Raw genomic sequence first — 26,587 nt, 5'->3', positions numbered from 1 at the left:
CGTGGTGTGGAGGGGTTACAGGTCGGTGACCTGAGGATCGCATCACTGCTTTTTGCAGATGATGTGGTCTTGATGGCATCATTGGCTGCAGATCTACAACGCTCACTGGATCAGTTCGCAGCTGAGCGTGAAGCGCCAGGGATGAGGATCAGCACCTCTAAATCTGAGGCCATGGTTCTCAGCAGGGACGTGCACATGATTATAGAGGGGCAGGGGCTCAAAGTCAGAAAAGGGCAGTACATGCACAAAAATTTGTTTTTAGGCCTTAATAACACAATATGTTGATTAATTCAAAATTAATCAAATGAGAGAAGAAATAGTGATGGGGCTTAAGACATATATGAAAGAGAATGATAACGGAGAAGTGTCTCCTCCTGTGTTATGGGATGCATGCAAGGCTGTGATGAGAGGGCAGTTGATAGCGAAATCGGCGTATTTGAAAAGGATGGGTTGGTTGACGCTAGACGCACTGAAATCAGACCTACAAAGGCTAGAAACTGTACATAAGAATAAGTCGGACGATCACGTGATTCGAGAAATTAAAAAGAAGAGGGCAGAGATTGATGAGATTTATGCAAAAGAGATTCAAAACAAAAAAAAGATACTATGAGGTGGGTGGCAAATCAACAAAACTGCTGGCATATAAACTGAAAAAACAGCAGGAAAAAAGCAGTGTTCACAGGATCAGGGACCCTCATTCGGGATTGATTGTGGACAAAACGAGAGACATTCAAAAATGCTTTGAAGATTATTATACATCTCAGCAGGAAGTTGATAATGACGGAGTATTTTTGGGGACCTTAAATCTACCAGGAGTTACGGAAGAACAGAATAAGAGTTTAATAGCTGAAATCACAGATGAAGAGATAAATAGGGCCATCTCCAACCTTAAGGTTGGCAAGTCTCCGGGTGCGGACGGATATACTGCAGACTGGTATAGGTCGCTTCAGGCACATTTGGTCCCTCTTCTGCGGAAGACGTTTAACCGGGTGTTAGATAAAGGGGAGATGCCAGGATCATGGAGAGAAGCCATAATTTCAGGGATTCCAAAGGAGGGAAAAGATAAACAGGAGTGCTCTAGTTATAGACCGATCAGTGTCCTCAACCAGGACTACAGACTATTTACAGCCGTTCCAGCCAGGCGCCTGGAAAGAATACTGCCTGACATTATTCATATGGACCAGACTGGTTTCATAAAAGGGAGACACACGCATGACAATATTAGGCACACCTTACATGTGATGCAACATGTAACCCAAAATAAGGTAGAGGCAGCGATAGTGGGTTAAGACGCAGAAAAGGCATTTGACTCGGTTGGGTGGGCTTTCTTATATAAGGTGTTGGGAAAATTTTGTTTCAGTGAAACATTTATTAAAGTTAGACAAGCCCTGTATGATAAACCAACGGCTAGGGTTAAAATCAATGGGAGCCTCTTGAGATCTTTTACTGTGGGATGCGGATGTCGCCAGGGCTGCTCAGCGAGCCCTCTTCTTTTCGCAATATTTCTGGAACCACTAAGTTGTTGGATAAAACAAAATGATGCCATAACAGGTAAAGATGCGGGGGGAGGGGCACAAAAGTTAGCCTTATTTGCAGATGATTTATTAGTTTATTTGTCGAGCCCAAATACATCCCTGCCTGCACTTATGGCTACTCTTGGAGAATATGGAAGTATATCGGGTTATCTATCTATAAATGCACGGAATCTCTGTCTGTCTGTGTGTGTGTATGTGTCCGTGTCTGTTGGTCAAATATCTCTGCGGATAAGGATCATACTGACCCGAGACTTTCAACATGGCTGCTGCGTGGTTCAGTGGTGTGCATCTAAGCATTTGTTTGGACTGCAATGATACCGTGAATAAATTATTTCATAAATGCTTTACAAATTCCGCCGAGCATAGTCCTACAGAGCCACCACAGTCACGTGCGCACCAGAGCCAATCACTGCACACCGTGCCCACGTGCGCACCAGAGCCAATCACTGCAGAGATCAAGCCCACGACGTACCTGAAGAAACAAGCGGATTTATACCTGCAGCGGCGCGAGCTGGACCGGGATTTTGCTGGCGGTTCGGTCCGTTCTGTTCTGTGCATCTAAACTGACTGTTGTGGATTAATGAGATTAAACGAGTCCGGACCGAGTCTGTTTGGGTCTGAGGAGATCCGGAGACGTGCGGACAACAAAGTGGAATCAGAATATGTGGATGTTCGGCTAGCTGCTAGCCGCTAGCCGCTAGCTACACGGCCCACCTCCCGAGGCGACTGACCAGCCGCATCGGCACGTCCAAAACCGGACCTAGGGTAAATAATGTCCGCCACGCTTTTTCGCGAACATTGCCGTCACGTTTGCTTTGTGTCTGGTGCAGGAAAAAACAGTAAAAACTGGCTTTTGTCACGAAAGTGTCCAAGCAGCAAGTTTGGTTGTTGAGGAACAGGAAGTTGTGGGAGGGACCTAGGCGGATGATTGACAGGCAACGAAGGTCGGACAGCGATATTGAGAGTTGAGAGATTTGTTACATTTAGCGTGTTTGGAGTGTGTAGTTAGTGTGTTATGTAGTGTTTGGTGTAGTGTGTTTAGTGTGTAGTGGAGTCAGTTTTTCGTTTAATGAGTCAGAACAATGAGAATATGCTGAATGTGGAGCAGGCAGTGCAGCTCTCAAGGAGCACAGGCAGACCTGAGCATTGCCTGCATTTAAATGTAAATAGTTACATATAACTTTGTAAATTTTTAAAATGTATGCACAAATTTAGATAAACAACAATTTATATTTGCATTATAAGTTTTTAAAAAAATGGTTTGTTGTAAATATGTTTATTTGTGGTTTTCACAGTAAAAAAAATCAAACTTTTTCTACTCGGATTTTATGGGTTTTTTGTGATTTTAGGTCCATTGTGTTAATACAGTTTGTCAAAATAAAAAAAATAACTGTACAGTCACACATTTGAGGTTGTGCTAAAAATAATGACACCAAGTAAATAGTTTTTAAGGTGAAATATAATGGCAAAATCAAAAATAGTCAAAAACAGCCAATTATACCCTGGAATATCGGATTTCACAACAAACCTAAATATCCCTGACGTCCCACCTTCAAACACAGCCTCATTTGGCCATCCATGAAAAAGCTCCTTAACCTCCCACTTTTTTATTGGAATACACTTTTGTTACGGTCACTGCACTAGTAAAATAAATGTACAAAAGACTCAGGTGATTACTTTTTTTCTATGACCCAAGCCGAGCTATAAGGGACGAATATAACATTAACTGGGAGGCTATGTCGATACAATATTTGGGAGTTACTTTACCTTGGGAATTGGGTCAATTAAAATCCAGTAATTATGATAAGTTGCTTAATAGGATTAAATCAGATATTAGTAGGTGGAATCTGATACCCTATACGAGTATTGCACAGAGAGTGGAGGTCATTAAGATGAATGTACTGCCAAGGCTTCTGTACCTGTTCCACAGTCTACCTGTGGAGGTGCCAGATACAGATTTCAAGGAATGGGATAAACTGATCTCTAGGTACATCTGGCAAGGACGGAGACCTAGGATCAGGTTCAAGACACTGCAGTTGCCTAAGAACAGGGGAGGATTAGCACTCCCATGCATGAAAAGTTACTATCAAGCTGCCCAGATAAAAACTTTGCTAAATATATTTGACCCTTCCTACTCAGCACGGTGGAAGGACATTGAGGCCGGCACGATGATTAGGGTTCCGATACAGGCGATGATAGGGGACGAAAATTTAGGTAAACATATCAAGGAGGGGGCAAACCCTTGGTTCAAAGTTTTGGTAAAAATTTGGTTTGAAGTAATCGGGAAGTACGGATTGAAGAATCAATGTAAACTACTGCGGTGGATTGGTCATGATTCCGAATTTCAACCTAATAGAATGGATGGGACCTTTGGGAATTGGGCAAGGGGATCTAAAGTTTTTGGTGAGCTCCTTCAAAAAGGGAAGATTAAAAGTTTTCAAGTGTTGAACGGTGAATTTGCGCTAATGGATCGGGATTTGTTCAGGTATCTGCAGTTACAGCATTACCTTGAGCATATACTCAGGGTAGAGGGGGGAGGGGGGGAATCAGCACTCATCAAGATGTTTCTTAAATCGTATGAATCGGGACTGGGGAGAAGGCTGATTTTAAATCTGTATAAAGGGTTGGAGGATTTAAAGGGTAATAACACAAGGTATATAAAGGAGAAATGGGAGAGGGAGGCAAATATGATTTTATCTGGGGATGACTGGGAAGAGATTGTTGGGCAGCAGTGGCGGTCAGCTTGCTCTCTGTCTTGGAGAGAACACGGATGGAAGAACGTTATCAGGTTCTTCAGAACGCCAGCACAGGTGGCATATCGCGACACAAAATGTTGGCGACTATGTGGGGCTGATAAGGCGGACCATTTTCATGTGTTCTGGAGCTGTCCCTCCATCAGTGGTGGGAGGTTAAGAAGGGTATGGATAAGGTATTGAATGTAAATGTTCCACTTAATTTTAAGGCGTTGTACCTGGGGAAATTGGACATAGATTTACAAAGATTTGGGGACAAGCAAATGTACAGAATAATGATGGTTGCAAGCAAGAAAGCACTCACCAGAAAGTGGTTAAAGACTGAGGTACCGACGGTTGATGACTGGATTAATGTTATGCTCACTGTGTATGTGATGGAAAAATTATCTTTCTCCTTTCGACTGGAAGCAGACAAGTAGAAAGGATATGGCAAAACTGGCTGGAATATGTTAGACCGTTGAGGTCAGATTTTATCTAGTGAGTTCAGCGGGGATTAGAGCTGGAAGGAAGAATGACACCCTTGGTTCATAGCTACAGGACTTAAATTGTGTGTGGGGTTTATTTTGTTGTGTGGTTATTTATTTATTTATTTTTTATTTCATTTTACTTTCCTCTTGTGAACTCTCTGATGCCTGTGATTAACGTAACTTGCACTCTGTCCAGGTTTATATTGTGGGCGAGAGAGTGATGTATGGTCACACTGGGGCGATGTGTTGAATGTATGCTGTTTTGTTTCAATAAAAAGAAATTTTAAATAATAATAATAATAATAATAATTTAAAATTAATTAAGAAAGCAACTTATAGAAAGTTAGCCGACTGGGGAATCCCCACAACCCGATTTTGGATAAGCAGTTGACAATGGACGGATGGATGGACACACAGATACTGTTACCAGGGCAACATGGTCACCCCGACCACTGGCTGGTTAATCCTCATCAGAATGGAGAAAAACAGAATGAGTCCATTGGCAACAAGTGCAAGAAGATGATAAATAATTTGTTGTGGAAGGTTGTGAGCTGTTTATTTTAACCAACCACTGCAAACCATGACAGATGTAAGCAGCAGTATGACAGCAGCTCTCTGTGAGGCTGAATGTAATGTCTGAAATCAAACAACCAACCAACCAACCAAATCTGGTTCTGTTTGGAACACACATAAATGGCACTGTCATAAAGGACAGCCCTTCCAAAAGTAAATGGGATTTCTTGTGTGTTTTTCAAAGCCTACACATATATGTTATGATCCAGGGTTTCCTGCAGACCTTAATTGGCCAGGCGCCCCGCCCGGCCTGAAATCTGTAGCGCCCGGGCTAGAATGTCGGGCAAAATGTTTTTTTTAAAAATTGATGCAATACATGCAAGCGACACGGCAGCGCTTGAGAACTAATCTACCAGCGCACATAGATAGATTTGTGTTATAATGAATTAATGTTGATTCTTTAGTGCTGCGCTGTCTTCCTGCAGCGCATTCTGCGCCATATCTCTCTCTCTCTCACACACACACACGCGCTACCAGTTCAGACGAGAGTATTCCATCTGACGCGCTGCAAGATGAGAACCTCAGCAAAAGATTTTCATCATCTGAAAAACTACCATCCTGGCGAGAAAAGACTTTGAAAATGCAGGTCCGACGTGCATTGTGTTTCCCATTAATTACTTAGACTGTGGCGGGCCGCCATGGTCTAATTTGTCCCGCCACAGTCTGAGAGTGAGCCAAAAAAATCTGTAACTTGTGTTTCGCGCTGCAGCTTCAGCAAAGCATCTCTCACTCCCGGTCAGTTGGCTCTGCACCCCCCGTACGTGGCGCGCGCACACTCATACACACTTTCATTACTTCGGGTGCGCGTCGGTATCAATTTAAAGAGGGTCGGCTCGGGTGCGTAATGTAAGTTGTGATACTGTCGGAAAACGGGTCAGATGCGGTTTTAAGTATGGTGGATACTATGGAGCCAGAACGGTGACTTTATAATTTGGCATCCCAAAAAAAAATTGGCATTGAAAACAAAACCAGTACTGAAAAAGGAATCATTGTCATTGAAACATTTGTATTGAAAACAGTTGTATTGGCATTGAAACAAGTATTGGCACTGAAAAAAGAAAGTAATTCAGGAAGCCACGCCTTCCCGCAGGCTTCTGCCATTACCTTCTCAAATGATATGCAAACCACGCTCTACTTGCCCCTCCCCTTAGGCCCCTCCCTCTCGACGCCAAAACAGTGACAGAAAGTTGAAACTGAAAATCAGTGACACTGAAAAAAAACTGACATTGTAAAAAAATCTGTCACTGAAAAAAAAGTGACATGAAGAAAAAATCTGAAGATTGTCATTGAAAAATACAAAAAAATCCCAATAAAGTAAAATGATAAGATTTTTGGATTTGAATTATTTGAAATTACTTTCTTTTTTCAGTGCCAATACTTGTTTCAATGCCAATACTGTTTTCAATACAAATGTTTCAATGACAATATTTCTTTTTTCAGTACTGGTTTTGTTTTCAATGCCAATTTTTTTTTTGGATGCCAAATTTTAAAGTCACCGTTCTGGCTCCACAGATACAGCCAGGTGCGGGTCTGCAAAATAAGACCCATGCAGGACTCTGTCCTGCAGCCAGCAAAATGTCAATATGCGAACTGCTCCAAAAACGAAAGTGAAAGTAAAAAGTTGCGCTGTCTGTGTATCGTTGGCATGAGTGGAATGTAGGGAGAGTTGTATAAATGTGTATTTTGGATGTTTTATTTCTACTAGTCTGAAAGAAGACATGTTATGGAAGCAAAATAGCCCAAAATGTTTTTGCCTGCCATGTCTCCCCTTAAGGCTGCAACAATGATGAATTGATGAGGTACCCTCCGAATCCATTTCATTTTTATTACAATTTAGCTTACAGTTAAATTATTTATTAAAAAATAAACTAAAAAATAAACTAATTCAACACAGGTAACCACTTTTGCTTTATTTCTTTGATGGCTCAGATGTATGCTCCAGTTGATTTTGTGTTTTCACCATTCGTATCTATACAACCAATGTGTTTGTGATTAAATTGTGTACACGAGCACACAGTTCTTCATAGATCTATTCTCTTACTTTTGCTTTCAAAGTGCACCAGATTGATGCATTTAACTTTAAAATGTAAAAAAAAAAATCTTCCGGGGAGCATGCCCCCAGACCCCCCTAGAGGGTCCGACATCCACCTACCACAGTCTCACAAAATCCTGTGGGAAACACTGTAGCCAATAGATTTTTACTGTCTAAAGATACATTTGTAGTTCCTGTCTCATTTTAATAAATAAATAAAAAAATAAAAAAATAAATATACATAATTATAAATACATATAAATAAATAAATAAATAAATACAATTAAATGTACAAATGTAATTAATTAATTAATTAATTAATTCATCCTTTGGTTCTCGGCAACTGTTCTCGGGTCGAACCCCCCCACTCACCTCCCCCCCGGCCAAAGTTTTTTCCTGCAGGAAACCCTGTGATCTACTGATAAAGTATGTATAACAGCTTTAATCATTGTCTTGGGCCTTTATCTCAGACTTTTTCTCAGACTTAAGGCTATTTGTTCGCACCCTGCTGTGAGTACAACGAAGGGCTGAGGTAGACACACCACAGTGTGGCACAAGGACATCTTGTACATGAGATAATTAGGAACATAACAACAAATATGACACACATTCACATATATAGACAAAGACAGAATGAGTGATTCCTTATGGCAATTACTTGCCAGCCTGCGTGACTCTTGCTAGTGTTGTAAACCATCATACAAGTAGAGCTGTGCGATATTACGATATATATCGTAGTGCGATATAAAAATTTCTACCATAGGATATAACCCTCTGTCATTTATATCGTAATTTTAACGTGTAGGCTACTTGTTTAGCACTGTTTCTACACTTACGTTAATGTACACTACAGTTGTGATTTAATACAGTGTGTAAAGCACAAATCAACGTCAGAATGACTGTTGGCTATCCAAAGTTTGAGTTTAAAACAAGTTCATTGTATGAAGGCGAATGTAACTGCAGCAAAGCTACTGCTCTATGGTTGCATTTTTACGTCACCCGCAAGGACTCGTTTACGGCACCGGTCGCTCGGGAGTAAACAGAGGCAAAGCAGCATGGCGGAGACGGAGGAGAGCGCAATGAAAGACAAAAATAACATTACTAGTAATGTTACATCAGATGCGGATACAGAAGTAGAACCCCAAGAAGCCGAGCCAAAAAGGGGGAACCGGAATTCCATCGTTTGGCTTTGGTTTGTGTTTAAAAAGGCAGATACCGACCAGACAACGTGAATCTGCAAAACATGCCGCCAACAAGTTGTTACAAGTGACTTGAACACATCTAATCTTTTCTACCACTTAAAGACACGACATGAAAAACAGTACAGAGACAACAAGAAGATGCGGCAAAGCACTAACGTTACCCTTAAAACCACAAAGTGACGAAAAGGAAAAAAAACACCAAATGAGCCTGAAAGCTTCGAATACTTTTTTTTTGTGATCAATTGTTTTTTTATTTTCAAAAGAGAAGGGCATGGTACATTTCAAAGACAGCGATACAACAAGTCATATCCACTTCCCTCTACCCACCCCTCCAGAATACCCCCCAGAATGGTGACGACCTCCCTCCCTCAGTGTCCCAACACAATCTTCTATGTTACATACAGTATTAATAGTGATACAGCACGTAGTACATCAGTCATGTCAGTGTTTAATGGGCCAAAGTAAGTGCATAGAAATAAATAAACAAATTTCAAAAATTACCTTACCAATGGAGATATAATTCTCAACTCAGTAAATCATTAACCATTGCCACTGCAGAGGCCCAGGTTTGGATTGTTTTCTGACTGGCTTCATGCTTGGAATACTTTTTGTTTACAAATTCTTATTTGTTTTGACAGTCCAGCAAAAAGTCACAAATACAAGGAGAAAGTACCATTCATTCGCCTTTCATTCACATGGTTATCAAAAATAGTGCTGAGATATGATTGATTGGCATACATATATATATATTTTTTTTTGTATTTATTTATTTTTTTTCTAAGAAAAAATGCTATATCAGGATATATATCGTTATCGGGAAATAAAATTAGCTATATCAAGATATAAAATTTTGTCCATATCTCACAGCACTACCTACAAGTTTGCCGCAATCTCATAGCTTGTAGTAAGTCCATCTTGGGTTAAAATATGGCTCAGAATCAACATTCTCAATTCAGAATATCACTCCAGAACTGCTGAGCTCTATATCAGCTTTCTTTGAGCACACAGACCAGAAAACAACCATTTGTCCTTTATACAAAATAGATTATTATTATTATTACATTTACATTAAAACTAACAGATGTCATTCTAACTGTCCAACTCAGGTGTCACCTGTTAAAATGAGAGGGCTATTATCGTTAGCTAGAGAGCTAGAAACCACATGTAAGATAATCCATCTATATCTAGCATCAGTGAGAACTGACACCACAGGTGTCTGTGCAAGCATTTGTTTGAGTGTGTGTATGTGTAAGCACATGAGATGTTGTCAACGTAACATGACACTGGGATGAATATAGATGTGACAGACAGACAGAGAGAGAGAGAGAGAGAGACTGAGAGAGAAATACAGACAGAGATGGAGAGAGAGAGAGGGAGAGAGAGAGAGACAGAAGCAGAGACAGACAGAGAGACAGAGAGAGAGAGACAGAGACAGACAGCAGCAGAGACACAGAAAGAGAGACAGAGGCAGAGAGAGAGAGACAGAAGCAGAGACAGAAAGAGAGAGACAAGCAGAGACAGAAAGAGAGCGCTTTGTATTTGGAGCACTACAGGGCATAAAGCCATAAAGTTCCACAGAGGCAGGACTGTCAGCTAAACAACATTATAAAAGTGTGTGTGTGTGTGTGTGTGTGTGTGTGTGTGTGTGTGGCAGCGGCTGTTTCCCTCATCCCCTGTCAGATTCACTGCACTCTTGTCAAACAGACAGACATACAGTAGAACAGCTTTGCAGATGCCACTTAAAACGGAGCTCAGTCTCTGTGCCTTAAGAAAAGGTATGAACATCTAGTTTCAAAGTTAGACATAAAGATTGTTTTATGTATAGTTGCACATTTATAATTGAACATGAGACATTTTTCACAGTATAAAAAATCAAATCATGTCCCCAGTGAAATAATGATGTTCATATTCTGTGCAGGGCCTTAAAGGAGAACTTCGGTCGATTTAAACATGCAGCTTCATTGCTCAAGCTACCCTTGATTTGCCAGTACCGAAGACGCGAACAAATTTGGTCCAGCCATTACAGAGCTCCGTGAACGCAGATTTAGCATTGAATGCTAACAGCATGGGGTCAGAACTTTACCCTGTGTTTTAAGCATCTTAACATGCTCCACATCTCACACCAAAAGTTATGCAACATCAGCAGACACCTTAGCACACAGCACTGTAGCGTGTATGACTCAAACTGAATAAAAAAGTAGTTAAAACAGTGTGTTTGTGCAAGGAGCTACTTACCTGTTTGTTGACATCCGTGTGTTCCGGTAGCTAGACCAAACTAGCATATCCATCGAGTGTGCACTTACCAGGCCTAACAGGCTATTGTAAGGCTCATGGCTCATGACAGGCTGTAACATGGACATGTACATTATGAACATAAACACGAAAATGCTGGATTACGTTTCCGTCTCCGCCAGTGAGGGAGTAAGTGCACGCTCGACGGATCATCTAGTTTGGTCTAGCTACCGGAAGACGCGGATGTCAGCAAACAGGGAAGTAGCTCCTTGCACAAACACACTGTTTTAACTACTTTTTTATTCAGTTTGAGTCACGATTTGGGATTTGACACGCTACAGTGCTGTGTGCTAAGGTGTCTGCTGATGTTGCATAACTTTTGGTGTGAGATGTTGAGCATGTTAAGATGCTTAAAACACAGTGTAAAGTTCTGACCCCATGCTGTTAGCGTTCAATGCTAAGTCTCCGTTCACGGAGCTCTGTAATGGTTGGACCAAATTTGTTCGCGTCTTCGGTACTGGCAAGTCAAGGGTAGCTTGAGCAATGAAGCTGCATGTTTAAATCGTCCGAAGTTCTCCTTTAACTGGTCTGCTGTTCAAAAATATAAGTTGTTTCAATAAAAGAAAGCAAATAAGTATTTTGAGATATATCTCATCCTGCAATCCCCCCATCATGTATAAGGGGCTATCCAGACGGGCGAAAACGATCCTTTTTTTTTCTCCGTCTTCCTTGGCATCGTTTCAAGAATATTTGCGTCCACACGGATCCACTGAAAACGACCAAAAACGCTGTAGTTCATATTCCAGGCCTATAGGTGGCGCTTGACATTCACCAAAAACGGAGAAGAAGACACGGAGCATGTGCATTAAGAAACCAGAATCGTTTGTGTGGACCGGTAATGAGGTCGAACTGCTGCTGCGACACACACTCAACTACAAGGCATGTAAGTTGCAAGAAAGGCTCAATATCTTCTGCAGCACGAATACGAGCATGTAGTCCACCATTGTTGTTGTTGTTATGAGACGTCGCGGGGTGGGGCGATGGCATCATCGTTTTGGAAAGTATGTGGATTCGCCGTCCACATGACAACGGGAGGGCTGCGTTTTCGGATTTCTCCACCCCAAGACCCGTTTTCAAAAAAGTGCGTTTTCAGGCGCTGCATTTTCAGGATCCGTATGGACGGTCGGCCAAAACGATGCAATACGTGTGTGTTTTCGCAAAAGAGCGTTGTCGTCTGGACGGGGCCTAAGCTTAAGGGTTATAGTGCTAGAGGACCAACGCAATGGGTCAGAGAGGTGTAAACAGAGATGACCCAAAAAGAGTACAACAATTAACAACTATAATGTCACATTTTAACAGACAGCAGAATCTGTTTCAACCTGCTTAAAGCCAAAGCCAGGAAAACACTGAATGATTGAGCATGACTCTGTGGATCAAACTACTGGATAGGAATGTGGTGGTGCTTTACTCAACTGCATCACACAGAAAGTTGTTTCTATTTCAATGTTGAACCAACAATTCAAAGACTTGGGTATTAATTGGCCTGGTCAGTCAGTGTAGCTGAGCGGCTGCCTCTCATAAGTTCTGTTTCCGTCTGTCAGCTGCGTCACTGTGGCTGATCCCCATTAAATGACTACTAACAGCAGGGAGGGGGGGAGCTGACTCAGCCTGCACACTCTTTCAATCACACTGTGCCCTGCAGCCCCAGCTACAAACCTTGAGTTTTCTATTAACCATGATACTAATGAAGCCTCAACTAATGCCACAACATACATGTGTTCAGAGGCTATAGATGCCTTGACTCGTAACCTTTGAGGAACACAGATATTTTATTTGAATGTTTTTTTTACCACTGACACTGTTTATTGAAGAAAAAAAAAGAAAAATAAGGGAGTCTACCCCGTGCACTGACAGGCTGGAGACAGCTGCTGGTAGCGCACACTCTGCTTTGTTACTGCGCTGTGTCTATGTAGAGTGGATGTTGAGTCAGCATGAACAGCTTTATTCTCCACCTCCTGTCCCTCAGCCTCAACACACACCATACCTTTTTAGCAACACACACACACACACACACACACACACACACACATAAGAAACAAGGCTGGCCTCTACTACCGATTCATGTGACTTCACTAAGACTCAACTGTGTGTGTGTGTGTGTGTGTGTGTGTGCGTGTGTGTGTGTGTGTGTGTGTGTGTGCGGGTGTGTCTGTGCGTGTGTACGTGTGCACATGTGCGTGTAGGGTAGACAGAGTGAATGGGGGAGACGGAAGAAAGAAAAAACGTGTGTGTGTTTCTAAGACAGAGAGCTTCATGGACAGAGGAGAGGCCTCTGGGCAGCAAGTTTCCAAACACACAGTGTGTGTGTGTGTGTGTGTGTGTGTGTGTGTGTGTGTGTGTGTGTGTGTTGCAGAAGACAAATAGTCTCTGACATCTCAGGCTATTACAAAGAACAGCCCGGTACAAGAGAGAGGAGACAAGGAGAGGAAGATATTAGAATATTAGATGACAGAATGTGAAACTTAAAATTATTTATTTTTTATTAAAACACAGTCAAAATAAAAAAAACATTTTTTTGTAAAAGCTGCTGAGCTTTATAGCTACTTAACCTGTTAGAACAACAATGAAATGATTATGCAGCTGTTTAACTTAGCTGCCAATGTGGTTACAAGCATCTCTGTATCCAAGAAGACAAGCTATTGCTATTGATTTGGGGACAATGACATGACTGGTTAGTTAGCTAATCGTGTTAGCTAGCATACTGTCAAATTATATTTACTGTTTGTCAACCGTATGCAATGTTATTGACTTTGAATCTTGCTAGCATAGCGTTAGCTTGCTGGCTCATCGCTGAGCGGACTAGAATATCTCCCGTTGCCAAGTCGTATCTATGATCCGTCCTATTTACTGGAGGAGTGAACAACGTCTCCGTTGCAAAGGAATCTTACGGGAGAGTAATGATTGTTCCAGGTATTAGTCAAACCCTCAAGTTATGGCTTGTGAAAAACTTTATATTTTGATTGTAAAACGCATTTTCTTTGGCAAGTGACCATGGTATAAGCGGGATAATGCCCTTCGAGGTGTCCATAAACAGGAGTTAATGGACTTCGCGGAGGCAACCGTCCGACGCGTTCTTAGGCCTCCGCGTCATCCATTAACTTCTGTTTATGGACACCTCGTCGGGCATTATCCCTTACTTAATGGACGACGCGGAGCGGAGGACAGTTGCCTCCGCGAAGTTGCCTCCTCGTCGGGCATTTTCCCTTACTTGTAGTATAGTGGCCATGCATCACAACAAATTAGAGGTACACAGATGTCTGCTAACACTCACAGATTCCTAAATTCTTAAATCACCAGTGCTCACACAGAGCTGCCTTCTCTTCAGGAGACCTTTGAACCCCACAGAGTAATAAAAACAGTCTGACACTCAAACACTCTCTCACACACACTTAGCACAGTGAAGCCGTGGCCACTCCCCTCTCTGTTTTTCCAGTTGGACAGGAAGACCGGAGGGAGGAAGAGGAGGGAGGGAAAGGGAGGGGGCTACAATCTGTTTGGCATAAACTGTACAATGAAGTCACTGTTTAGTGGGCCAGCCTGCTGCTCAAGTCTGTGTGTGCGTGTGTGTGTGTATGTGTACCTCTCTGCAGTAGTCGTGCCAGACAAGAGTGAGGCTCCCACTTTCCTTTCACTTCAGATGGCTGCAGTTACTGCTGATGGGGGGCTGGGAAAGTGTAGGAGTGGTGGTATGTGTATTCTGGGTGTGCAGTCTGGCAACAACTTGTGATTGGTTAGTTAGTTATTTTTCAAAAAGAGCTCTACCATTTGAAAAAAACAGATCAAGGTAAATGGAATCATATCATAATTAAATAAAATGTTTGAGTGTATGGCTGACATTTTAGTTAAATGTATCACCTTCAACAGTGATATCTCTGCCATGGTTAGATGTGTCTGTAGGGTCCTGTTTAAACAGTCTATGGTTCTTGGTCTAAAGTGCGTGTGGAGTGTGTCCAAGTCAATTTTGCTAATTCAAGGGCGGCTAATCTAGGCACAAAGTAAGGTGAATGGTAAAAAGAGGTTGTGTGTTTGGCTCACTTTAGAGCCAGGTGTGCTAGGACCAGCTGTTTAATGGTAAACAGTGGCACTTGTTTTCGCTGAGGGACAGGGATGGGATCCCTCGCTGCTGGAGCATCTGTCTCTGCCCTTTCAAAATCATCTGTCCCATCAATAACTCCTTTTGACATCATGTGAAAAAAGCACTGATAATTAACTGAATTATCATATCATAGTTTGGGGTGAAGCAGTTGTCTTACTGATAAATCTTGAGATCCTGTCTAATGATTATATATTTCAGAAGATATAAATTGAGTTTTCTCCTCAGCTTTTGTTTTGCTACTTAAGGTCCTGTGTCAGCAGGGTTTTTTTCAGAGCACCAGCATCTTTTTTTAAATGTTTATAATGACGAGCGAGCATCCACAGCAACATGTGGCTGCTTGGAGAAAATGATGTCTTTTTGAGGTAATCCAGAAAATTTGGGAGAAGCTTGTTCTGGCCGTGCTGGTCTATCCTATGCTTTGTCAGACTGAAACTCTAACAACAGAGACAGACAGGTCCATTTGTGGGAGCAGATAGTCTGTACACTAAATGTTGCTGGTGCATTTATCACTGTGTGTTGTAAACGTATGTCATGAGCCATAGCGTTAGCAGTTGTCAATCAAAACTTAAGTGCAAGTGCTTTTCTACTAGAAAAAAAAAAACACTATGTGGACACGGGCCTTAAATGTTGCAAGATATTTGTTATAGTGACATTACTGCATGCATGGAAACGTTTAAAATAAGTGCAGGCAGCCTGTCTAATCTTAAAGTCAGAGTGTACGTGTATTATGAACCCATCTATGTAGGCCCACTTTTCTATCTGAATAATGCGTCCTTTAAATAGCAGGAAACTTGTCTTAAGACCAGCTTTTTAGCGCTTTCCCTTTCTGCTGCCTCAAGATACATGCCTAACCACACCTCCTTTTAAGACCAGCATGACCAGAGAAGCACAGGGGGGCACAGGTACATTTGCTATGTACACAATCTGGATGCTGGGCGTGAAACTGACAACTGCGTCATGCCTCTGCTGTGCGGCAGGTGTAATATAGAGTCCAAAGTGTGGCAGCTGAGCATGACTATGCTGAGATGATCATCATAACAGTGTTAATAAAGGTAATTTACCTTTTGCCCTCTACTGATGACCCTCTTTAGCTCTGATGTATGTGACACACAAACAGTTTATATTGTCATCTGTCACAACAAAACAATGATGAACATAGACTAAAGGGAATTTTCACACTCAACAGAAATGGTGAATTCATTTGGATCAAGATGAATATTGATATCATATGATCTGAATACAAAATCTTTTTGTAGGGATGTCCGAATCAGTTTTTTTTTTACCCCAATACCGATCCGAGTCCTTTACTATTTAGTATCAGGCCGATACCGAGCCCTGATCCGATACTTAGCCTATATACTAGGGCTGCACGATATTGGAAAAAACTAACATTGCGATTTTTTTTAACCCTGCGATATATATTGCGATATGAAAAAATACAGGAATTTTCATCAGATGACCTGAATAGCACTTTATGTTATGTTGCATTTCAAAATGATATGCATTTACACTTCATATGAGCTCATTCATGCGTGCTTGCGCCCTCCCAGAACTCCCATTCCCCATGCTGGCTTACTTTCATTTTAAAAAATGACGTCCATCTAATTTTCCTTCGGGTGCCGGTCGGGCGTCGGTATCAATTTATAGCAGGTCAGTGCGGAATTTAATTTGTGCTACTGTCGGAAAACGGGTCAGATGCAGTTTTAAGTATGGCGGGTGCGGGTTTGCAAAATAAGACCCGTGCAGGACTCTGTTGTGTGGTACCGACATAAATGGTCAAACAAATTAGTTGTGTTACCTCTCGTTGTGGCAACAGATGGAAGACACTGTCGACACAGAAGACGTGTTTGGTCAATATCATCCTTCTTGTAGCCGAAATAATTCCTGACAACTGAAGCTGCTTTTCTTTTGGCACCAAGTCTTCGTTTTTGGCTATTTTTTCTTGTCCGTTGCTCATTTTTCAATGTTGTTACCAGTTACTCACTCCATGTGCAGGGGCATGGTCTGCTTGACTAAGAACTAATGTGATTGGTGGATCGCTGCGCATGCAGACTCTGCATGCCAAGTGTGTGTCAGGCACCCTTGAAATTAGATGAGTTAATTTGCGTCCTACATCGCAGGCTCCGCGATGTGACGATTGCACACACGTACATCACGATGACGACGCTCAAACAATACATCGTGCAGCTCTACTATATACTTTCATATGGCTCTTACTTATTCTGCATTATGCAATTGCAACATTAGCCAACCACCTTCCTTGTGTTAGCATGTGAGTCTGTGACACTGCACTGTGACAGCAGACCCTCATGTGCAGCCAGCTGAAGTGTGTGCGAGATGCAGCCAACGCTTGGTACCTCCATATCATCCATTGCTTTTTTACACATTCCTTACGTTGTTACATAAAATCATGTGGACGCGTTGCTTGTCTATTTCACACGCATTCAGCATCTCCTCGAGTGCCTGTTTTACATGCTCTGCTGTATGGAACCCACAAAACTAGTGCGCATACCTGCACGTTGTAACTCGAAAGTGGAGTAAATGTAATGTTATGCCGAGATCATAGGGCATTCCAGGGATTCAAAAAATTCTAGGTGACAAAGAAAACCCTGATTCTCTACCATGGAGATGAGCTGGTTATCCAGAGCAATGAATTCAGTTACCTTCTCTGTTACATTTTTTTTCCATGTTGCTGTCTCGAGGATATTTCCTTTTCAGAGTATCCACAAGTGACTGTTGCTTTGGTGCCTTTGCCTGTATTGCTTGAGTGAACTCGTTTTATAACTGAGTGTTTGTTTTTTTTATATTCGTTCTACCACAAATTGTTACTGACGTAAAAAAAATAAAATAATTGGGCTTGGGTCCACATTCAAAATAACTGATCCCCATCAGTGAATCCCGATCCCGATCCTGCAGAAGTTTACTCAAGTACTTCATCAGGTCTAAAATATTGTGTATAAAGTTCTGACTGGTATCTACAAGTTCTCCAGTGGTCTAGAAATTGTAGCCTTTTAGACCTTCAAATGCCATTAAGCAGTCTGCTGTTGATTTTCTTCCTTGCCCAACACTTTCTGGAGACCACAGTTTGCAATGCCCCATGGTTTTCCTCAGGATTTCTGTGACTAATGAACATATACAACTTAAACTTTCAAATCACGTTGGTGTCATGACAATCCAGCTAAAGAGAATTCACCAGAGCAGCTTCCGGTTATACTACCAAGTTCCTAGAATATCATAAATGTTTTGCTAGCACCAAAGTGCAACGTTCAAGTGTTAATCACATCTGTTTAGAAAGAGGGGAACATTAGTGGTAGCTCAATCTATCAGTGCAGCAGCCACAGCGGACAGCCGCAGAAACTACTGCACAGATTCAACACATGAGTCACCAGAGGACAAGGCAACAGTGGATCTGACTTCTGATTGGCTACAAACAAAATAAAAAATAAAAATAGACTCTCTCTCTTTGTGTTTGAACAAACTGATGACTGATGGTGAGAGTGCAGAACACAGTCTTCCCATCTGGTTGACACTGAGTGGAACACAGTGTTCCAGCCAGCACAATACAACAAGCTGTGTTCAGCTGCATAGCGCTTGACGCTGACACGCACGCACGCACGCACACACACACAGAAATATGCAACCCTGTGAATTATTGCCAATTGTTGTGCTACATTTTTGACAGTGCGTCTGTGTGTTAATCAGTGTGAATTTCGGTGGATTCATGTGCATACTGTATGAGTTAGTAGTGAGCAGTCATGTGTAAACCCACTCAGAGGACACATCCATAGGGACCACAGTGCCCGACCCTGGCTACTCTCTAAGGCCAACAGCACTCCGTGGCTGCAGTATCAAGCCTAGAACTAATTGTGAATGACTAATTCTTCATTACCAAATGAGATCCCATTACAATGTGTACATCTGCCAAAAGGCAACATATTCATAGTCTCTTTTCGGGCAACATACATCTTTTATTTGCATCAAGACAACAGGTAGCTTCAATTTTTTTTTTTTGTTTCTCATAGTGCTAACTGCTCTGAAACTAAAACCAGGATTATGAGACAGCACAACCAAAAAAAGCTCATTACTGCTAAATAACTGCTACTGCTATCGTACTTCAGTTTCACTCCATTCACATCAAGCATACTAGTGCAGTGCCCGTAAGAAAAGTGTATTCCTATAAAAAAGTGGGAGGTTAAGGAACTTTTTCATGGATGGCCAAATGAGGCTGTGTTTGAAGGTGGGACGTCAGGGATATTTAGGTTTGTTGTGAAATCTGATATTCCAGGGTATAATTGGCCGTTTGACTATTTTTGATTTTGCCATTATATTTCATCTTAAAAGCTATTTACTTGGTGTCATTATTTTCAGCACAACCTCACATGTGTGACTGTACAGTTATTTTTTTTATTTTGACAAACTGTATCAACACAATGGACCTAAAATCACAAAAAAAACATGAAATCCGAGTAGAAAAAGTTAGATTTTTTTACTGTGAAAACCACAAATATGTTTAACAATCCATTTTTTATTTTTATTTTTTACTTATAATGCAAATATAAATTGTTGTTTATCTAAATGTGTACATACATTTAAAAAATGTACAAAGTTATATGTAACTATTTACATTTAAATGCAGGCAATGCTCAGGTCTGCCTGTGCTCCTTCCAGCTGAATGAAGAGCTGCACTGCCTGCTCCACATTCAGCTTCTCCTCATTATTCTGACTCATTAAACAAAAAAAACGACTCCACTACTCACTAAACACACTACACCAAACACTACATAACACACTAACTACACACTCCAAACACGCTAAATGTCACAAATCTCTCAACTCTCACACACACCGTTGTTGCATGTCAATCATCCGCCTAGGTCCCTCCCACAACTTCCTGTTCCTCAACAACCAAACTTGCTGCTTGGACACTTTCGTGACAAAAGCCCGTTTTTACCGTTTCTTCCTGCACCAGACACAAAGCAAACATGACGGCGATGTTCGCGAAAAAGCGTGGTGGACATTATTTACCCTAGGTCTGGTTTTGGACGTGCCGATGCTTCCAGTCTGTCGCTTCGGGAGGTGTGCAGCTAGCTGCTAGCCGCTAGCTACACACGAACATCCACAGATTCCGATTCCACTTTGTTGTCCGCGCATCTCCAGATCTCCTCAGACTTGAACAGACTCGGTCCGGACTCTTTTAGTCTCATTAATCCACAACAGTCAGTTTAGATGCACAGAACAGAACGGGACCGAACCGCCGGCAAAATCCCGGTCCAGCTCGCGCCGCTGCAGGTATAAATCTGCTTGTTTCTTAAGGTTGGGGGTCGCGGTGGGCTCTGCAGTGATTGGCTCTGGTGCGCACGTGACTGTAGTGGCTCCGGTGGACAATGCTCGTGGAATTTGTAAAGCATTTATGAAATAATTTATTAACGGTATTATTGCAGGCCAAACAAATGCGAAATAGCAGACCCTTGAACCATGCAGCAGCCATGTTGAAACTCTCAGGTCAGTCTGATCCTGATCCGCAGAGATATTTGAGGAATACACACATACACACACACACACACACACACACACAGACACACACACACAGACAGACAGACAGACAGAGGTTATTTGCTTTTATAGAGAGATGTGCTTCGGTGTCAGTAATGATAGTTGACAATGTTCTGAAGCCAAAGTGGTGGAGAACAGTTAAATCGTGAGCTGCTTGGATACTTTTTATAAGTATTCATCATTCCGGTTTATTTTTTTTCTAGAAAAAGCTTTAATTAAACTGGTTTGGATAATAATCTGTAAAACAACACTCTATCATTGTTAAACTGAGCTAACTGGCTGCTGGCAATAGCCTCATATTCACCAAGCTGCTGTGAGAGTTGTATCAATCTTCTCATCTCACTCTTACCATATAAGTAAACTTCCCAGAATGTCCTCCAGTCCGTTAGTTACAAATAATATCAGTTATCAAGCACAGCAAGCTATTTGAAATTGGCTTAATGATTAATTTGGTGTATTTACACGTATGTGTGTGTGTGTGTGTGTGTGTGTGTGTGTGTGTGTGTGTGTGTGTGTATGCGTGTGTGTGTGTGTGTGTGTGCGTATGTGAGAGTGATTCTTACCTGATATGGTTGGTATGCTGAATGGTCAGACAGGAAATCCAACTGTCGGTCCAACAAAAATTCCACTGCTGTTACTGGTGACAACAGGCTCTTCCCAACCACTGGCTTAAACGCCTGCACACACAAAACACACAACATGGTCAACAACAGCACAACAACAATTACACAATAACATAATGATATCCACGGCAGGACAGCTAACTTGTTTCTGTGAGGAAGCTGATCTACATTTACAAAGCACCAGTGAAGACATGATGAAGCCAGGCAGAGAGGGTGAAAGGGATGGAGGAGGAAAAGACAGAGCATGGGATGGAAGGAGAGCTCAAGAGTGATGAATAAATGATTAAGTAGAGGAAGTCTGACAGTTCAAAGGGAGTACACTCCACTTTGATGTTGCCTCTTTCACACACACACACACACATACACACACACACGCACTCGCACACACTCTGCTGATGTCTGTCAGGCCTGAGCTCAGCTGTTACAGCACAACACAGAGACCAGGCTGCACTGGCTTCCATGTTTCCTCTTCATATCTGTGAACTGATGTGATTGTAGTTCGATCACACTGTTTACAGCTGAACAGGCTGTCCTCATGTTTCTTAACATCACTTAATATTTTCTATTTTATCAGTCAAACTACATTGTACAAATTCAGCAACAGAAAAGAGCCACAGCAGGAGGCAAGTGCATGTGTAGCAGGAGTTGGTGCTGCTGTGATTTATGGTTACATAACAAGGTCAGACTGATAGAGAGATGGGAGATTAGAGGTAAGAAACATGACCGTGTGACCCCCCTCCCTTACACACGCATGAGCGCGCGCGCACACACACACACACACACACACAGGAGGCAGGAGCATATTATGTGTGCAAGCAAAACATGATAGTGTGTGTGTGCAGCTCTATTTCTGTCTGTCTATATCAAATTTCCAGCCCCCAGTGGAAGCAGCATCCTGAACAACCCCACACCACTGAACATCTTTGTGGAAATTACTTGGATTTATTTTGAAGTGTGAAAGTCACTTTTGTCCACCTTGGCAGTAAGACTGAGTCTTGACCCATTTAGGAGCATTGTTAGAACACTGCACTGATAGTGAACAGGGTAACATGCAAACTAACTCCTCTCTGAAATCGCAGGGCAAAAAGCTGCACCACAACAACATCCATTCTGCTCCTGATAGATGAACATGAAGACTGTATTATAAAATTATTGGAAAATAATTGCTGCTGTGATAACAGCATGGTGGTATAGTGTGTAGCACCGCTGCCCCACCATAAGAAGGTCCCCCACCATGAAAACATGTATATTAGGTTAATTATCTGGTCAGAGTCCTTGACCAAGTCACCAGGCATCATACAACAGCCATCCACTGCTCCTCCAGGAATTTGGCCTTTGATAAATCTTCAAACTCTTGTTCTGTCTCTAAAACGGGACATCCTGAATCCTACTTCCTCACCTGTACAGTACCTGAACCAACACAAGCATTTCTGTAAACTCAAGGCTGTTTTTGGTGTGAATGCCCACTCAGGGTGTACCCAGGTTTTGAAACCAAGATTATGATGTCCAACACCATGCTTAACCACGAAGTTTCAATAGTCCAAGGGAAATTCTATCATTAGATATAATAGCCTTTGACTCGTTTAAGGAAAAGAAACTGAATGTAGCAGTGCACAGAAGCTGTCTCATAAGCCATTAGAGGAGGCGAGAGTCTCCACTGCACCTGATCAATGGTAGAGGCAGTTCAGATGCATGATGGGATCTTGGTGAGGTTGACAGTGTTCATACAGAACAAATTAAATAGGCTTGTTACCATGACAACCACTGAGGGCACAGTAGGCTGGTAAGGCTGTGCTGAAAGGATACAGAACAGACAGACCTTGGGAATAGAGAATGACTCAACTGTGTCTACACACACACACACACACACACTTCAAGACATAAAAATGGTAGTAAATATGCCATCAGAACATAAGACAATGATTCTGAAGCCTTCCTCAGATGCGTTTGAGCACATGAAGAAAAGCTCAATAACAGGTCTTTCCTCTGTTAGGTCTGTTGACAAAAAGGAAAATAAAGGATGTTAGCTACAGTATGTGACTCAAACTGATTTGACAGTAATCTACACCACGGTAGACTTTATTATGCATTGCATCCTTAGGGCGTTTTCACACCTGTCTTGTTTAGTTCGGTTGAATCGAACCCTGGAGCGTTTACCCCCTTGGTGCACTTCGTTTGGGAAGGTGTGAACACATCAATCGCACTCGGGTGCGGACCAAAACAACCGGACCGAGACCTTTGTGAAGAGGTGGTCTCGGTCCTGTTCCAAACAAACTCTGGCACAGTGGTGAGAACATGTTCCAACCTCGATCCGACCCAACTGCAGGAAGCATCAGTGCTTAACCCCAAATTTCCACTGGATACGTGTCCGCTGCGTTACGGCCCTAATATCAGGTGTTTTGCCCCGCCGTCCGGTAACCCCCGGTTGCGTTTTGAGTCGGACACGGCGCAGTACAGTAGACAGCTGGCGTCGCGAGGCTAATACCGCGATAATCACATGATCACTCGAGACCGCAGTTATAGGTCTGTGTCATAAAAACAACAACACGAAGTGTTCCTGACCGAAGGTCTAGCAGGAGAGCTTGTGGTTGTCTCTTTTTTCCTCTCTCTCCCCCAAGATTACCCATCTGCAGTCAAGATGGCCGACCAGGGCGCCGCCATATATCCAATCCATACTGGAAGTCAAAACCGGAAGTTGGTTAATCACCAAAATAAAAGCCGCCATTTAGCCAATCCATACCGGAAGTCTTAAGCGGAAGTTAGTTAATCACCAAAATAAAAGCTTAATAAACACGTACGTTTAACCATAGACTGTATGGTTAACACATAACATAATTCTATGCATTTTGTGCATTTACATGTTTATCGTAATGGTATAATTGATTAGTAAAATGTCTCGCCACGACTTTACTCAGAAGTTAGTTAGAAGCCTATAATAATCACTAACTTATAATGTTAACATTTCATGGATTTAGTTTCAATATCAACGTTATGAATAAAAATGTGAATATTATGTTTGTGTGGTGGTGGTAGGCGGCACACACACACACACACACACACACACACACACACACACAAACAATAGGACTGAAGAATAACTAAGAATAAATAAACTGAATTCTCAAATTAAATAGAGAATTGATAAAACGGTCACAACAAATGTCATACTTACTATCAAATTAGTACATGGTAAATGTTAATTTATGTGACTGTTTCATTGATTTACAATTAATATTGATTGTAAATATTAATATTACGGTTATTAAACACAAATACAACGTTTGTGTGTGTGTGAGTATATATGTGTATGTGGGGGGCTGCTCACATATCATTCACGCTAGAGCTGAAAAATAAGGCCAACACTGTAATTTAATAGTTGCACATAAAAATGAAGACATCTCCAGACCCAGGAACTCCCCGTTCTGTTGCATCACACTTGTCTGTGGCCACTGTGTTGCTCATGATGCCCCCCTCATCCCTGAAGATCCCTGGTGGGTGAGGAAACGACAAGCTAGACTGATGTCTTTTAGCTTAGTTTCTTTATTATGCTTTTGAGCAAACAATGTGTGGGTAGTCTGTACTGTGCTTAATGAAAGCATCCTCTGGTAAACAGGCTCGGCCATATACAGGAAAGACGGGGAGAGCATGCCAGCTTCCTGCAAACAAGATCCTGTATAATATCTGGGCAATACAGTCCTTGCACTGTATCACCACCAATGATTTACAGCAGGGGTCCCCAAACTTTTTTCGGTGGGGGCCACATCAACTTTCCTTCCTGTGGTGGGGGGCCGGTGTCAGTCCATATCAGGAAATGATATGGGCCAACTACCACTGTTCAGCTATTAAACACCAAGTCCTTACCACCATTACCCATTAATCTCAATGTCCCAATTCAAAATGTTGCACCATAACTGCATATGAAAAACAATACAAAGGGATCTACCATGTTAAATAAAGTTTATTTAACATTTAATTTATTTTCATTAATTGTAGCCTATATATTAGGAACTGAGGAAAACATCAACACTGATAGAGAAAATACAACACTGAAAAAATGCAATACCGCTGTTACATGACTTTTCCTAAAAGTGTCTGTATTTTAATTTGGAATAGTTTTTATATAGCCTAAATTACACAAAATATGATCCTATGTTAACCTATTTCGGCCATAAGCGGTCAAACTGACCACACATCACTTCGCGTGGTTTCATTGTTCCATTTTTCGCGTGGTTTGCTGCTTTCATTGTCTCTCTTGTCACTAACTGTGTTAGTGGTATCCAGCTGTGCCTCTTTGTGAATTTACTTGTGAGTTAATAATTATATAGCTAGTTGTATTAAATAGCTTGTTTGGCACCATGGGCAAACAACCACGGGAGTTCCTCCCTCCATGAAACAGCGAGCGGAACTGTTCACAATACGAAGTGCTGAAATGATGCAACTCTGACTGTGTACCAGCCAAGGAAGAATGTCTGCATCCTGAGCACCTGCACACAGGTGTTGGCACCTTTAGTGGGGCGAAGGCACACCAGAGTCTGTGATTTACTACAACAACACCAAGTACGGCGTGGACGTCCCGGACCAGATGCGAGGGAGTGCTCTGTCAAAGGCGGAAAGATAGCCAGTGGCGGTCTTCTATAACATCCTCGACCTGGCTGGGATCAATGCCCGCATCTTATTTAAGGAGCACCAGCAGTAGGAGAGCCCGGAGGAAAGTCCTGCAGCAGTTGGCAGAGGAGCTGAGGGCAGAATACGTGGAGGGGAAAGCAGCCGCGGCATTCTGCACAAGGTGGGCAGCAGCGGAAGCAACCACTGCAGCAGCAGCAGACACGGACACGGAGGCAGTGCCGGTCCGAAAGAGCTGCAAACTGAACCAAACATCGGACACTTGAAATGCCACAAGCCCGTGTGTGGTGACTGTGAGGAGAGCAGTGATCACAATGGCTCTTCTTTTGTTTGAGATCAGCTCGTTTCCAGCTTTTTCGATTATTATATATTTTTAACTTATATATTATTATAAAATCACTCATAATCAAATAAGTTACTTTTAACTGTTCTAACTTTTCTCTATTAAATTCTTGTGTAAATATGCAAAAATAACGGTTTACTATGTTATTAATAAATGTAGGCCTATAATTAAACTTGTTAAAATGTACATTTTGGTGTAATTTCGTTAATGAAAAATATATCATGACATAATGAATGCATTCATCACTCAATCGGGTATTTACATGAGAGATTATAGAGTTTAAAATCTAGCGGTCCAAATGACCGCTTACGGCCGTTCAAGTAGTTGTGGATTTCCGGCCTTCTAAAGTCCAGCTGACACTTTGGTCGAATCAGAAACATAATTTGACAGGATCTAACTCTTGGGGCGTGTAAAGCGCACTGTTATGCCTTAACCAAGATATAGATCATTAAGATTAATTGGATCAGATCTGACTGGAATTAATCCGTCACAGTT

The 26,587-nt window shown here is 41.9% G+C and overlaps 1 protein-coding gene across 4 annotated transcripts in view; it reads right to left on the bottom strand.

Moving 5' to 3' along the window:
* jmjd1cb (jumonji domain containing 1Cb) overlaps window positions 1-26,587 on the bottom strand; it is a 224,342-nt gene that overhangs the window by 57,949 nt on the left and 139,806 nt on the right. For all 4 annotated transcript variants that reach the window (XM_030400883.1, XM_030400880.1, XM_030400881.1 and 1 more), the window contains one exon: window positions 21,067-21,180. Coding sequence is in view for 2 of the 4 variants with exons in the window: in XM_030400880.1 (XP_030256740.1) it covers window positions 21,067-21,180 (114 nt within the window). In the remaining 2 variants the exon portion in view is untranslated. The remainder of the gene's footprint in view (window positions 1-21,066; window positions 21,181-26,587) is intronic.

This window comes from Sparus aurata, chromosome 20, assembly GCF_900880675.1.
Source record: "Sparus aurata chromosome 20, fSpaAur1.1, whole genome shotgun sequence".
Taxonomy (NCBI): domain Eukaryota; kingdom Metazoa; phylum Chordata; class Actinopteri; order Spariformes; family Sparidae; genus Sparus; species Sparus aurata.
This window is presented reverse-complemented; position numbering and strand designations above follow the sequence as displayed.